Raw genomic sequence first — 16,524 nt, 5'->3', positions numbered from 1 at the left:
CGCTCCATGAATTTTTAAAAGGTTTAGAGAATGAAGTCGCCATTTTGCTATAAAATCTGGCAGAAGTAGTTCTCCCACAGGTAAAATTTTGATAGACTTTTTTATTGAAAATGTTTTACTATCAATATTTCACTTTCCAAACATCATCCATGATAACAATCTATTGTCTTCCAGAACTTGTTACAGGTGTTTATCAATGTCTTTTACTAAACTAAAAATACAGTTATACTTACAGTGATTTGTATTTCAGTGATGGTCTGGGAGCCTGTTTTGATCTACTTTCTAATGATTTCTCCCTGTCTCCCTTTTAGCCAAAAGATATCTCCCAAACAGCATGGATTTTCATCATTCTCACTCACTAACTACACAAGTAGATGACAGCTTTACAAATTTAATTTCAATCTGTGGAAGCTAGTCATCTCTTTTCTTATAGTGTGCACATCAGACTATAATTTTATTCACTCAGTTGCACAAGAAGCTTTCTTCAATAATTAAGCATTTTCGCAAATCAGTATTTAAGATCGATTATATTTTATCTACATGTTTTAGTCTCATAGCAGGTTCAGTGGTGGAGGTGAATCATATTTATGAGCATAAATTAAATCTGGGGAAACAGCATCCTAACTTGTCTCCTCTTGGTCTACTAGCATGCAGGGTTCGCATGTGAATTAACTAATGAAGGCCTGGAGTGTGGTCTTGGAAGAGATATGAGCCTTCCTCTTACAGACCTTTCAAGGGCAAGCTGGCACCGCTTTCTCAAGAATGTTAGATTAGGTTAATTTGCATCATTCATGCAATTGACAACTATTTTAGCTGTCAGTCACTTCATTTCCCTTCTTTCTTCTCTCTCCCATATTAATGGATGTATTTTTTTTTCATACCTGAAGATGTGTAAGACATATGTAAGAGTTGAAAGGGAGAAAAATGACAAAGCAGAAGGGAAAAAAAATTTACATGAGAAGCAGGCAGACTGGACTTGACTCGACCCCTGACATCAACCAATTTGATTTGAACAACTCACATCTTCTCTTTCTTCAATACCTTTTATTTTCTCATCCTGATTTTTGAGCTTTCACAGGTGGATCTGTGCATGAGTTATGCTGTGTAATTCAGGTGTACCATTTTGCTACATTTTTACCCACAGCCAAATCATACCACTACCTTTGTCTACTCTTAAGTATTAATTTGTATCTAGGAATAAAAGGTTTGCAGAGCTGAGAAAACAGACATTAATGATCAGTTTTGTATAGGCGCAAGAGCTGGTGTTAGAGATTTGATATTTTATACAAGTTCACATCTGATCACTGCAAGAATATATTTTTTTTTTTTTGCAAGTGGGATTGGTAGAATCAGCATATGTGTGTTTAAATCACCATTATTCCGCATTCCTTTGAAAAAGAGGGGAGATCTTCTGTAGGAAACTGTTGCCATCTATTTAAAAGGAAGGGGTAAATCATGTAGTTTCAGGTATTGTTTTGGAATCTATCATTTTCTTTTTTCTTTTAGGTTTGGAGATGTCTCTTTGCAAGAAAGTATTAATCAGGAAAATTTTGAACTTCTAAAAGAATATTGCACGGCATTTATGGAAAAGATGCCTCCTGATTGTAAGTCCACAAATTAGAGAAAGCAATAATAACCTCTTGATTGTAAGTCTTAAGTGAGCCACAGAGGTCAGTGGGAGAAAGAAGCCTGGGCGGGGGTATGAGAGAGTCCGAGGTGCCCAGCCAGATGGCTGATTGCCCGCAGCCTTGATTGCACACTTGAGCATGCCCTGCTGCTCTGGGAGGGCGTTGATTTCAGTGCCACAGGAAAATGCCCAAAATTAAAAATAAGGAACTTAATCATTAGAAATCTCAGCTAAGTCCATTCATAATTTTGCATAATTTTAGCCACATGAATGATGTTAATAAAAATTTAGTTTTGTCTTTCTAAGGTACAGCAAATATAACGTGTTTACAAGAAGGAAATCAGAACTCAGATGACAGGACTTGTAAGTGGTATCAGCTAAAGAACCAATGAATTGATTGTGCTTATTGCTGTAGTTACGTGAAATGTTAAGGCAGCTGACCCTAAAGGAATGTGCTTATGCATTTTTTAATTACTCAATCCTGCAGTCATTTTCCCCTCAAAATTAAGTGCTAACTATTGAGCAATCCAAAGCCAGAACTTCAAAAATGTATTTGGTGTTTATCTATATGCAGTGTAAGTAGACATAGCAAGATATTCACAGTGATAAGAAGCTAGGTTTTAATAAAGTAGGGAATATTTTAATTTATTTTGGCCAAAAACTGTATTGAAGGTCTTCCTGATATCCAACCGCTGATTTATATTTTGTACTTAGTTTTAAATGTCAAGTGGCAGAGCACTAGCTATTTTCATAACCCAGTGGGTTTTGCATAGAATATTCTGATGGCATATGTTAGTGCATGTGGGAAGAAATAGAAAAGTTTCCTGCCATTTTTATTATGTCGTTTCATATAAAGTATTAGTTTTATGCCAAATGAAATTAAGCACAGGGAAATACTTTGGCAGTCAGCATACTTGAAAATTCTCAAATTTGTTAATTACTTGGAAAATTAATAACATAAACAAAATAATTTGCATAGGTAATTAATAACAAAGAATGTATTATAACTTGGATGTCAGTGGGTATATTTTTGACCAGTTATTTATAATTTGGAAATAATTCTCAGAATTTTTATAAACAATTTCTGTTTACATAAGTCTTTTCAAAATGCACCCACCTGGTGTGTGTGTGGGGGGGGGATTCCATGAGCAATGCACATTCTCAGGCCTCTCTGAGACCCACTGAGCTCACCTGCACTCTGTGTTTGAATAATCCTTCCAGATGAGTCTGATCCATGTAACTGATTGATCCATAATATAACACCCTTCCTCAATGTATAGGCAAAGTTGTTTGCAAAGTTCTGGATTTCTACTTCAGTATTAAACATAAAACGCTCATGTCACGTAAAAATGAAATATGTATGAGTAATTGTTGAAGTGTTAACTGAACAAGGAGATACAGAATGATAATCAAGTGACTGACTCTTCAGAAGGAAATCAGCAAAACAGCGCAGGGACAGTGTGAGCCTGGCTGCGTACACCATAGATGCTGCTAATTAAATGGAGCCGCGAGCTTTTCAAATTTGTAAACTTATTTCACTCCTTGGATCTAGGATGGATTTTTAAATCAAAAGAATTATTTCATTAATTGACAGTTAAAACTTACTGTCATTTTCCTGATATTTTATTTCCTATTTTTTCAACTTATTTTTGAGACAACGCTATCATAGATCTGGCAAGAATAGACACTCAGTATGACTGCAGGTGTTCTTTGTAACAAAAATCCAAACCCGATCGGTACGACTATGCTGCCATCTGTGGGATTACCCTAATGCAGAAACGTTACCACCCAAAGCACTATGTGGCTGTACTGCAGTTGTGGAGCAAACTGTAAAGCTTTATTAAGAATGTGAATGAAAAGAGATTAGGCTTTTTGCCAAAGTGGAAAAAAAAAATCAGTCCCATCAGAGCATCCCCCAAAAGCTTTTTTAAACATTAAGGAAATGTTTCCTACCTCTGTGATACCAGGATTTAATGAACAAATCTATTTTAGCTGATATATATGTGTACATTTGTATATTGCACATATATTCCTAATCAAATAACTTATTACTCTTTTTATACAGAAACTTTAACCACCTAAAATGCTTATTCACTCCCAGATATTCTCTGATTCCGTGATATATTTAGTAGGTCACTGGTAGTCTCAATTCAGCAAGCTACACCCAGGGCTCATTTTATCCTAATAACTGCTCTCAGCTTTCCTGGACGTTTAGTCCCGAGGGGTTAAGTAACGGAAGGAGCTGTAGCATCTACATTTCTAACCAACAGGACCTCACTTCCTTTCAATATGTTTAGTAGTTTGTTGGTCTGTTGACTGACCTGTTTAAAATTCCATTGTCACTTTGAATAAATATTCAGTATTTAATCAAGGTGAGACACTTAATCAGATTTAAGTATTGTTGCCCTACAAACCCATCTTCCTTGCATCTTCAGAAAGGCCACTTTGTAGAAGGCTTGGTAGAGTGAGGTAGAGGTCTCTCTTGTCTCTCTCTCTCTCTCTCAGAGAATGTATGGAGTCTAGAACTGGGAAGTGCCCCTCACAGAGAAGAAAGCGAAGTACAGTCATCATAGCTTGGGCAGCCCCTTTCCTATGAATCTTCGCTGAATCATCATCACCTGAAACAAGAAATACGCGCCTGAATTGGTGTCGGATAGAAGAGGGGGGAGCCAGCTGGTTAACCTGTCAGCAGGCGGGTGTTGTCTGTTTTCTCGCCACAATTCCTTTGTGTAATTGATGTGTCTCTCAGACAGTTGTTCTCTGCCTGACTCTGGCACCACAGATCATATGAGCGCCTCTCCTCAGCCCTCCTTGGATGTTAACTGGTCTCTTTGTTCCGCTGGGGAGACTCCAGGGAGGCTGTTATGAGTCTGCTTTTCTTCTCGCTCTCCTCTTCCCATTGGCTCTGAAGATCTCAAAAATGTTTCAAAGTCCCTTTTTGCCCACCTAAAGCCTTAAGCCACTTCAGTTAGGGGTTACCAAAATCAAACAACCTAAATAAAATGAAAGCTCTTCAGTCACTCACTTGCACAACTGCTCATGATTTTGGAGCCCCAGACTTGGGGAAGGAGCAGAGGAACTGCATCCCCTTTAAGTGAGAGGGTGTCTGTCACTCTTCATCTTCCATCTCTCTGTAGTTGCTGTGATAATGACTTACATGTTTGGATCCTTTTCCTCAAAAATAGAAAGGATGTTGTCACATGGGTCTATGGGAAAACTACCACTTATTGACACCTTAAGAGTGGGCTGTCTAGTACTCTGAGCAAGAAGGGGGAAAGTGTCACTCAGAGAAGGTAAGCAAGAATAGCAACGTGTTGCTGGAGAAAGAAGAATGAGGATTACAGAGAAGCTGTCGGAGGTGGTGATTGTAAGTCATTGATGAGGTCCAGTGGGGTCATTTTAGTAAAAATGTGGAATGTAACCACAGGCATTGAAGGAGAGAACACATACTGTGTCAGGAGAGAGAGAAAAGGGAAAACACCCTCTGAGGAAAGCTAAGATTAGATACAAAGAGAGAAATGAAAACATAGGATGAAGTGACAGAACCCAGCGTGAGGACTTTTCTTCTCCATTTCCTTTAGTTTAGTTGTCTAAGACAGGTGGGCATTTCAGAATGTGGTAAAGGGTCTGTTGACCCTGACTGGAGGTTCTCTAGGGGGGTGCATTGAGTAGACTCTGGACTATTCCAAAAAAATCCACCAGGTTCACCCAGAAGATCAGAGGACTTGACCTGCCTTCAGCTGCAGACAGAATTTTATTCAGGTCAGAAAATCAGTGTTCTTGGTTTTAGGAAAAGAAAACCTTCCCTGCCTGGCTGAGACCCCTTTAACACCTGAAAAATCCTAACAAAAGTTCACAGATAGTTCTCTAAGATGAATGTTCTGGGTATAAAAGGTTTTGAAAGTGCTGGAAGCATTGACCTGCACAGCCCAGCTGGTTTCCCTGGCTCTGTGGCTTCACAGGAAGAAACCTTGAGAAAGAGAGTTTGTTCACATCCACTTATTAACTTGAAAAAAAAATCAGATCAATATGGCTTTCTCTGATATCCCATTAATTTTTTAGCATGATTCTTAAAATATAAACCTGTAGCATTTGTAAAAACTGCGATGCATTCAAGGACTCTGCTGCTTAGCTGTCCCAAGCTAACTTTTAGTCAACAGAGTGCTACTTACTTAGATCAAAATATTTTTGTGCTTCATGCGCTTATAATTTCAGTTAACATTATTCATCTTTCAACATTGTTATGTTCGTTACTTCTCATTCAAAAACAAATAAATCAGTGGAGCAAAGCTGATTCAGTTAAGGATGAAATTAGAAAGAGAATTACAATAAATATTAAAACTCAAAACACTATGAACTATATAAAAAGCAACAGGACTCCATTTGGGACAAGAAAGTCTTTAAATTAAGGATTTCCCGGAGGCGATTAGAAGGAGAATTTAAATATGATTATAATGTTGAATATCCAACAGATTGTGTTAGCTTGACGTATGAATCAACACACCTCTAACATGTAATGCTTCATCTTTTAAAAATATCACCACACAGTCTTTGAACATTTAGCAAGTTTTTCAAAACTGGGAAAGAACTTTTACTGAATTGAAGTGATTTTTCCAGAATAAGGATGTGATAATACTGTCTTGAATGAAATGATTGGATTTTGCTTCTAGGAGTGAAAGAACAGCTAGCTAGGTATCATACAGAATTGTACTCTATGTGAAATGATCTTGCAAATTCATACACCTCAGATCACCAAGAAAAAAGAGCAGCATTTCTAAGATGTTGTGCTCGGAAAGAAGTCAGCCCCGGGGCTGGCAAACCACACTGGGACCTTTCCACGCTACTCAGTGTCACAGTTAACCCAGCATCATACCATATGCTAACAGGTGTCTGTGTCACAGTGACTGAAATCACCCAGCAGCAGCCTATAAGTCGGTTCTTGGGATACCGAGCACACATCAGAGAGAGGCCTGGCACCACGTTTGCTCTGTTTATCTATGGGAATGAAACTTGCTTAAATGGGTGATTCTTTCACTTTTTGATTGTTTTATGAGCTCTCTTGCAAACCAGAAAATAGGTGATGGCATCAGCATTGACAGCATCAGCTCTGTCACACAGATGGACAATGTTCCGTAAATAAACAGATATTAATCCGCTTACTACCTGTTTACTTAAAACGGAGCACACCTGTGTGTGCTTTCAACGTGGCTGTGGCCACCAGGCTAACGAGAGCGGTGCCTCTGCTTCCTCATTATCAGCCTTGCTGGACACCCCTTGCTTCTGCTCTCAGATTCCTCTCTCCTGAGGCTGGCACCCCCCCTGAGCATGGCTACAAACACCTCAGGAGGCTGTGGAAATGCCCTGAGTATATAAAATGAGGGTGCATGTTAAGATCTCAAAAGGCATTAACAAACACCAGCACAGGCATGCACGTGAGCACCCGCACAAACACACACACCCCACAAAAGCCTTCAGAGCAATCTGAGTGTTTCAAATGACATTTTATTATATTTGGGAATTGGGGGAAGCGTAAAATAATCTCGAGCATATTGCTAAATGAGAGAACCTTTGGACAGAGCTGAGGAATTACTGGTGTAGTCATAGTCCTGTGCTATGAGGAGCTAAATCTGGATGAGTCTTGTTACATTAACATACCCAGTCCATGGAGGACAGGATGAAGGTCCATGTTTTCTGATCCCCATGTGAACTTCCTTTTTACTTTCTTGCTTCTTTGTTACCACTGTGTTCAAGGATTTCTGATCTCCCAAATTTTAAAATTTCATATTTTAAAATTCAGTACTTCTAGCAACAGTTTTATTTCGTCTTTAGAGATTTTGCATGCTTGAAGTCACAAATTTATCTCCAACTCATGCGGAAGAAACCTGATGTACTTACCTCTCAAAGCTTTTAATGTCCTCTAGTGTTGACGGAGATAAAGAGGTTTTTTAAATATCATGTCTCTTGAAACACTAAGTCTTCTTGAAAAGAAAAGTGACACAAAGAAACATTCAGTTTTAATTCTCTCCACACACATAAAGCCACAGACAGAAGCTTTTAATGTCTGTCGATTTGTAGACACTGCAAGTAGAGAGATAACACATGTACAAATGGCCACTTAGCATTGATCTCTGCATCATCTGAGTTACATCATTGTCCTCACAATCACAAGTATCACTTCTTTTGATCAGCCCTATTTCACTCTAGCCTTTGCAGGTACAGACTTAGATTTTTACCCATTTGATCATCCTCACATTATTCTTCAGGCTTTTCCTTCTCACTGGCATTCCTCTGTCTAGAATGTCTCAGTCTTGCATTCCAGATTGCAGCGCTATGCAAAGTTACTGGTCTCCCAGTAAATCAGTCTAGAAAGTCCGTACAAAATGTCCTGAAATCGGAAGATATGAACACAATTGTAGCTCCCTAAGGTGATCGATTTGATGTTTTGAATGCCTCCATTTTCACGATGAGCTAAATGAGAATAGTTAATACATATATACCTGTACTCCAAAATCCACACTATCTCACCAGAGAAAGTTGTTACTTCCAGTGTCCATTTGTGTGATGAGGTGTCACTCTGAACTGCTGGGTGTCAAAAACGGAAAAGATAATGACCCCATACCCTCGGACATCTCATGAGAATTAAATTTCTCCTGTAAAAGAACAAGAGAATGCATTGTCCCAGTTACATTTGCTTATAAAGTTCTTTCTGTAGTCTGAACTGACCTGTCTCTCTTTTCTGTTCAGCAGCCTCTTTCCTTCTGTCTCATCCATAATCCTTCATGTAACTATTTATATTAACTTTAATGAACTTTTCATAAAATCACTACTTATAATCTTTTTTAAAAGAAGTTTTTTTAGGCCCTCCCTGGTGGCGCAGCGGGTTAAAGCACAGCACTGAGAATCTAAAGCCACTTCCGCATGAGTTCAATTCCCGCCTGCCCCGGAGGTGACCACATGGTGCGGCAGACCTCTCCTGACCCGCCCGCTGCTCCCCTCAGCAGTGTACTTCGTCAATCTGCCTGTTCTGCTCCCCGCTCTGTCTCTGGTGAAACCTCTCACCACCCCTGAGCCTCTGGCCTGTACCCCTGTTCTGTATGTACAAATAAATAAATCTTTTAAAAAAAAGAAGTTTTTTTAATACCATGGTAGCAATGAGCTTCTAACATCATCACCGGAAGGATCAATTCATTGGTCTCATTGTAATCCATGGTCTTATAACTCATCTTCCCTTTTTATGTGATTTGGACCCCACGCCAGTCACCCTCCTGGTTTCACACCTGTCCCCTATGACCCAGTTTCTGCTTGCTGTCACATCCTCTAAACAGCCCAACAATTAAAAGCTACTACAGATCACTTCCAACATTTCACTAAGCATCAAAGAGAAGTCTATGGACTGTTTTACTTTTAAGACCTTTCCCCAGCTCTCTAATTCACTGGACAATCCTAGATGTTCACTCTTTACTTGCCATTCTGACTCTGAATCCACAAGTGCACCACTCCTCTTTCATTCTAGTTCTATCTTTCCGCCTTGAGGGCTTCTGGATTCTGGTTCTTCATAATTCCAGATATAGCAAAGTAAATCAGATGAAAGTCCAGATAAAGCAGAGCAGTTAAAATGACTTCTTAGTTAGATAAGAGAAGGGCATTCTAGATCTGAAGATAAATCTTTGTCAGTTGCGTGGGAGAAGGCTGATGACACGCATAGGTGAATCCATTTGGTTGCTGGCAGTAAACTATGAATCCCTGCAAGTCCCAGGTTATCTACCTGAGGTCACTTCAGGCTTAGAAAGGAGTCATATGAATGGGATGCAAAGGAACCCTTGTATTCTTACTACCACTTTCATTTTGGGAGCTAACAAATACAGCTTTATTTCCATAATCATCTTTTCTTTTGCCTCAAGTACAATTTCAAGTGCAATTAACACCTCAGGAATAATTTATTTTACTCTGTATGGCTTGAAGCATTCAACTTCTCATTCTTACCTGCCTCCAGGAGCCAAAATACATAAGCCAGGGACCATCACTGTTGGAAATTGTGACTTCTCAACTCTCTTCCCCTCTCTTTGGCTAGTTTCTGGCAGCTTGGGAGTCAGTTCCTCCCACCTTCCAGAAAGAGCAGGGGAACAGATGAGAAGATCCTTTCTTTTGTGAAAAGGGCTTGTTACACATATTAATAGAGCTATCTTAGAGTTCTTGAGATCACAGTCCGAGTGTTTGAGAGCCTTCTACATACTACATACCATCTTCCAGCCCTTCATCATGGTTTTAAATAGTTTGGAAATTCTAAAATCAAATGATCTCTAAATTTTAAAAAAGTGAAGAAAATTGGGGAGCAATAATTTTTATAATTCTATTCTCCTTCCGGCATACCAAATCCCATGGTCCTCAATGTAAAATAATGAGTGAGGAAACTCCAAAAGAATGCTTAACATGTTTCAATATATTTTAAAATTACTTTTAAAGTTTGTAATTTCCTTTGCTATGGGTGATGCAACCTTGGAATTCATTTAGGAGGAAATGATGAAAGTTTATAGGTCAAGAATATTATTCAGCTTTGATCGGGTTGGGAGTTTGATATTTGATTTTTTATATTGCTTTTTTCATAAATTGTAAAGTCAAAATGAAATTTAAATAAAGGGGGCTTCAGTGGGGCCTTTTTTTTTATTTTTTAAGATTTTATAGCATCTAAAAGAATGTAATTTCCAATTTTATAAGTCATCTCAATACCTAATTACATCTGTTTACTTACTAGTACATTAACTAGAATTGTTCCAAAATTAGAAAAAAAATTATATTTCATAATATAATAGTAACCAGGATGCATTGTGAAAATATTTCCCTTTATATATTTCTGTTTTCATACTTATAAGTAGACTTTTCTAAGTTTTTTTTTTTTAAGATTTTATGTATTCATACAGAAATGGGGTACAGGTCAGAGGTACAGGGGTGGTGAGAGGATTCACCAGAGACAGAGCGGGGAGCAGAACAAGCAGACTGATGAAGTGCACTGCTGAGGGGAGCAGCGGGCAGGTCAGGAGAGGTCTGCTGCGCCATGTGGTCACCTCCGGGGCAGGCGGGGATCGAACTCATGCAAAAGTGGCTTTAGATTTTTAGTGCTGTGCTTTAACCCGCTGCGCCACCAGGGAGGGCCTCTAAGCTTTTATTGCAGTTGTTCTTGTAATTCACTACTAGGTAACACATTATCCAGTTTTAAAACAGAGTCATTTGATGTTGCTCACAGATTCTGTGAGTTAAGTCCCCAGACAGGCTGGTTGTCTCAGGCAGGATAAGTTGTCTCTGTTTCTGGGACCTCAGTGGAGAAAAGACTGGGTGGGGTCACTTGAGTGACCAGAACTGGAGTCATCTGCAGGAGTCACTCTCTTCACCTTCTGTTCCTCAGGCCAGGGGGCCTCAAAGGCTGGGGTCAGCAGGAACTATCCTTTAGAGACTTAAACAGGACCCACAGAATCTGGGTTTGTGAGTTTAGTCATTAACATAGTCGAGTGAGTCTGTGTGTATATGTGTGTGAGAGAGAGAGAGGTGTTTCCTACTCTGGATAAATGCTGACTTTTATATGATACAGTGGGCTTCCTTATCTGAGGCTGTGGGCTCTTTCTTCAGTGCTAGTATCTTCTTGAGAATTGATGTGGATTTTATTTTATTTTATTTTATTTTATTTTATTTATTTATTTATTTTTGCGTTGAAGAATGGGGTGCAGGCCAGAGGTGCAGGTTCAGGGGGAGTAGATAAGAGGATTCACCAGAGACAGAGTGGGGAGCAGAACAGGCACAGGTACGATCTACTGAAATGCACTGCTAGGGGGAGCAGCAGGGAGACAGGGGAGGTCTGCTGTGCCATGGGCGGGTCATTTACCTGGCTAGGATGGAAAACAGGCTGTAGGGTGATAGTGCTGAGACTTAACCCCTAGGGCACCAGAGGCCTTTGGCGCAGGGTTTAATCGTTTAGCTGTTCTGCCGAGACTTTCATTGTCTTCCACTTTGAGTCATAGAGCATGTTGCGGTCATTATGCTCGTGTTGCAGCTGAGCAAACAGGGTGACTTGCCTCAGGCCAACTACATGTCACAGTGGACACACTTGGTACTCGAATCACCTTCTTGGAATCTTTGCTTAGTGCTCTCTTGAAAAAGAATTATGAAAATTTCAAACCAATAGAAAAGAATGGATCATAACATAACAGATGCCCAAAAGCCCATCACTAAACCTCAGAAGTTTGAGAAGAAATGGAAGTTTCCAGATTAAGTAAAAGCTTCCTTTGACTCCCTGTGCTTTGGGAAAGAATTAGTACCCTGGATTTGATGTGTTACAGTCTCATACACGAGTTTACCACACATGTATGGATCTAATAAAAATATAGTATAGTCATATATTTAAATTCATATATTCCCACTTATGATCTAATACAGGCAATGCAAGTATATTTATGGGAATATTTTGAATCTCAGTTCCCTAAAATAGGAGGTAAATAGTATATGTATAGTATGCATGTTACATCTAGCATGCATTATATAACATGCATACATTATATAATATATATACAAATGCATATATATATCTATATATTTAGACAATATAGGTAATAGATAGAACCTGATCATTCTCTGTTCTGTGGTTATGAAATTCAAGATGATACAGGATTACTTTTAATGGATATTTCCATTTTACATGCCACTTGCACTCTGCAGCAGCTATAGATTGCTAGTATAGTTCCTGAGCATACTTCCTTCACTCTGGAGCTTAAGTCAAGAACTAGGTGGGTATATTATTTTCATATAATGAAACAGTTCTGGAATGTTGGTGTCATGTTTCGTGATCTGAGTCAGCAATTTGTCATCTACTTCTTTAATGTCTTGGTAACCTAGGTTATCACATTTATGTATTTTCTCTGCTGGTTTTAGCTTCAATTAAAGTTCTCAGGAGTTCTTTACCCCTCAGTTTGCAGATTCGACAATAGAGTATATTTCCCTGCTGAACTGCACTAACACACAACTCACTCAGCAAGCCTTTTTATTTCCATAATGTCATTCTCATCTTGAATCCCCTATCACCAAGTCTCAGGCACTCTTGTGCCTTACTGTATACTGCCTTGGGTATTAATATAAAAGTGATGACATTTGTTTCCCGTGCTCTAGTTATCAGGATGCAGAATTCTAAGCAATCATTTCCTGCTCCCTGCCCAATTACCTCATATAATTAACTATCCCTTCTCATGGTGTTGTTATTCACATGCCATACCTGTGAGCCCTGTTTTCACCAGGATAGATGTTGCTCTCAAGGAATATTTGGCAATATCTGGAGATGTTTTGGTTGTTACAGGCAGGGTACTACTTCCTTCTAAGCGGTACGTGTCAAGAACACTGCTTAACATCTTAAGATGCAAAACACAGAACCACTTCCCACAACAAAATATTGTATAACCTGGCCCAACATGGCAATAGAACGTTGCTGTTATGGAAACTCACTTGATGTATATTTTATTTCAACTTACAGGTTTTCCCCATCTCTCAGATGTCCAATTGAATTATTCTATTGATTTAGACTAGATGCTCAGTAGAAATAATGGAAGGATGGATGGCACAACTATGTATTCTACTTTGATTGAAGTGAGGCAGCGACTATCATCATCAAAAACATTTCCCTTTATAGTAAGATAGTGTGTATGACCAGGTGACATCATCAGTTACACAGATGCACACAGATGGGCAATGAGGGAAACTGAGGCATAAATCTTAGAATAAAACTGGAATGGTGATAACTGTGATTATACTCAGGTAGTCTGTGCCTCAAATGACTTGTTGTTATGGAATTTGCACTTAAAATACTGATATACTAAGGGAAACTCAATAGCCAGCTTAATATTAACACTGGTTTCCTTTTTCTTCCCAGACATTTCACATTTTCAAGAACAAAATGATTTAAAAGGATTGTTAGACAATCTCCATCAAAATATCCAAGCCAAAAAAAGAAAGAATGTAGAAATCATGTGGCTGGCTGCAACGGTAAGCGCTTTCCTGTCAAATTGTATTTGCTGTCACCATGGTGACCAGCAGACCTTATTGGGTATCTTCTATTAACTACAGCCTCTGCCCTTTGGGTTACCAGATGTCGTCTTTCATTCTGAGGGATGAGGCATTTTCAGTGCTATTGGGATCCTACCGGTAGATGTACATGGGAACAAAACCTCTCCATTGGCTTTTCTCACTGTCGTAGATTTGTTTGATACTTGGAAGTCAAAACCATGTGTGTGTGATGTTCTTGATATTGTATGCTGTGACGTGTGTTGCACATATCCATCAGAACCTTGAAGTGCTACTCCAAAGACATACGTCTTCCAAAGCGTGTGGTCACGGGATAATTACTCCCAGCTTTCACACAACTCCCAGACATGGTTAAATCAATGAGTTGTAAATGCCTTTGCTAATTTAGATATAGGTATAGTATCTGTTACTGTTGGATTGTTCTTGGTACCACGAGATTTATTTTCTGTGGCTCTTCCTCATTTAATGGCACCCTCAAGACAGAAGATCTGCCTGCTTTCCCATCATGGGTTTCCACACGAGCGAAGGAGAGCCCTGACTGGTATTTGTCTAAACTCTTAATTGTAGTGACTGCACAGCCTTGCTGGTTTAATTTGGATCTGGGATAGCCCCTCTTCTGGGATACTCCATTCATTCGCTATCAACAGCATTTAAAACCAGCCTTTCCCCTACTGCCAGTGTTCCAGTTATAACCCTATATTACTTACTCTCTCCTGGGAAAAATGAGTGGATAATTTACCATGAATCTATATGAAATAATTTACCAGGAACAAGGCAGAAGAAAGGGTTTTAGTTTTCCTCCATGCCCTCTTGGAGCCCCGGGGAAGAACATCAAAGGTAACGATATGAAACATTGCTTTCAAGCAGCTCATTTACACTGGTCTCATTTAGCGCCATCCTGCATTACACAAAAGTTGTTTTTAATAGTTCCTTCTCCGGTGTGGCTTCTCTTTGCATCTTCAAAGGCTTCTGTGGTGGTTCATTCTCAGAAAGATGGGCTGTAACTTATTTTTCCTATGGCAGAAAGGTAGCTTGGTCATTTGCCAAGACTAGCTGACAACACAGCTGGTCTTGTCACGTCCCTCTCTTGAGGCTGCATAAATGGGTGGATCAAAGATGTTCCTGTGCAAAAAACATATTCGGTCTCTTAACATATGTAGTTTTCCCAATCCAATATGTTAGAAATGTCTTCCCACAAATTCCATACATTTCTAAACAACTTTTCTGAAATGTGTGTACTGACCAAACGTGGCTAAGTCACAGCTCCCACGGACAGGCGGCCATCTGCCTGGAGGGACACGGCCCATTCAGGCAAACACAGCACTGTCAGGAGCCGGGACCTTGTTCGGAAGAGCTTGACTGTAAGCTGGACCTTCGGCTCCAACATCCTTTTTGTGAACCAAGGGTCTTAATACTATTTTCAAAATAAAGACTTTTAGAAATCCTCTTTGAAGATGAAATGTTGCCATTTGTGACAACAGGCCTGGGGCTGGAGCAGGATGTTAAGTGGAATAAGTCAGAAGGAGCAAGACAGATCCTGCGTCATTCCCTCACCTATGGGCTCTAGAGACACAGAGGAAAGCAGCAGATGAAACTAAACAACAGCAACACTTAAACTGTGACAGCAGAATTGAGGGTACCAGCTGTGGAAAGTGGGGGCTCAGCGAGGGGACATGGTGGCCTGTGTTGGACTGGGGTGCCCCGGGGGTGTGGTGTGGTGACAGGCAGATATCTGAAGGGTGTGAAGGCCAAACATTACAAATTTTAAAAATAAATGTACACTCCTGATAGAATGAAAAAAGATCATTGCCATTTTCCAAAAACTTTTCTTTCTTCTTCTTCTTCTTATCATTATTATATTTTTTTAATCATTCTTCATTTTGTGCATTTTTTCATCTCAGTTGTATTTGTTTCTTTTTCCTCTCTTCTTTAAATCTATTAATGCAATCCTGTTAACGTTTTACATTCTAATTGAAAAGTAGCAAGCTATTTGGATTTAAAAAGTAAACAAGAATGTAAAGAGACCAAATGGCCAGTCTGGTTCAGTTCAGCTAGCTGCTGGGCTGCCGGGGAGGGCCACACAGGTGTGTCCGAAATTTCAAAACCGAGACTCGCAAGGGTTCCCACATACAAAGTAAGAAGACGTCGACTGTTTGTCCATTGAAATCAGTGTTTGGTCCCGGGAACACAGTCTCCCCCCAGCCACTATTCAGTTGCTTTGGACGGTGATGATCGTTATCATCAGGCCCTCCCCGGGGTTGCTGCCGTTGCTGGGGCTCTGTCAGTTCCCGTCGCTCAGCGCCCCTGACCCCGCCGGCAACGAGCTAAACAAATTGCCCCCCCTCCAGCAGCTGTGCTAAGAAAAGGCGACGCCTTTGCACTCAGTGGGACAGATTGGCCCGGCAGACTGCCAAAGGCGGACGCATCCCGGTGTTGGAGGCGCCTGCTGGGGCAGCCTGGCCCTGGCGGCCTAGACCACAGCTGAGCTGAGCGTCTGCTCTTTCTGCGTCGTGTTTCAGATCTGTCGCAGACTCAACGGTGTTCGCTTCACCTGCTGTAAAAGTGCCAAGGACAGGACGTCCATGTCGGTGACGCTGGAGCAGTGCTCCATCCTGCGCGACGAGCACCAGCTGCACAGGGACTTCTTCATCCGGGCCCTGGACTGCATGCGAAGGTACCGCCTCTGCGCCTTCTCCCGCGGCTCTTTAGGCTCTGTTAAGCCCGTGGCCAACTGGGGGGCTAACTAGCAGCCCCCCTGCATCTCCATGGCTGAAAGCTCGTGACATGCACGATAAAAAGCCGTTTTAAATCTCCCCCTTCTCACTTTTGGCAATGAGAGC

The 16,524-nt window shown here is 40.3% G+C and overlaps 1 protein-coding gene across 5 annotated transcripts in view; it reads left to right on the top strand.

Annotated features, from left to right (window-relative positions):
* INPP4B (inositol polyphosphate-4-phosphatase, type II, 105kDa) overlaps positions 1-16,524 on the top strand; it is a 458,439-nt gene that overhangs the window by 399,349 nt on the left and 42,566 nt on the right. For all 5 annotated transcript variants that reach the window (XM_004685297.2, XM_012726889.1, XM_012726886.1 and 2 more), the window contains 3 exons: positions 1,507-1,604; positions 13,533-13,645; positions 16,204-16,358. In XM_004685297.2, the coding sequence (XP_004685354.1) occupies positions 1,507-1,604; positions 13,533-13,645; positions 16,204-16,358 (366 nt within the window). The remainder of the gene's footprint in view (positions 1-1,506; positions 1,605-13,532; positions 13,646-16,203; positions 16,359-16,524) is intronic.

Source organism: Condylura cristata, unplaced genomic scaffold (genome assembly GCF_000260355.1).
Source record: "Condylura cristata isolate star-nosed mole 26May11 unplaced genomic scaffold, ConCri1.0 scaffold00018, whole genome shotgun sequence".
In the NCBI taxonomy this organism is placed as follows: domain Eukaryota; kingdom Metazoa; phylum Chordata; class Mammalia; order Eulipotyphla; family Talpidae; genus Condylura; species Condylura cristata.
Note: the sequence above shows the minus strand (reverse complement) of the source record. Positions and strands in the feature narration are given on the sequence as shown.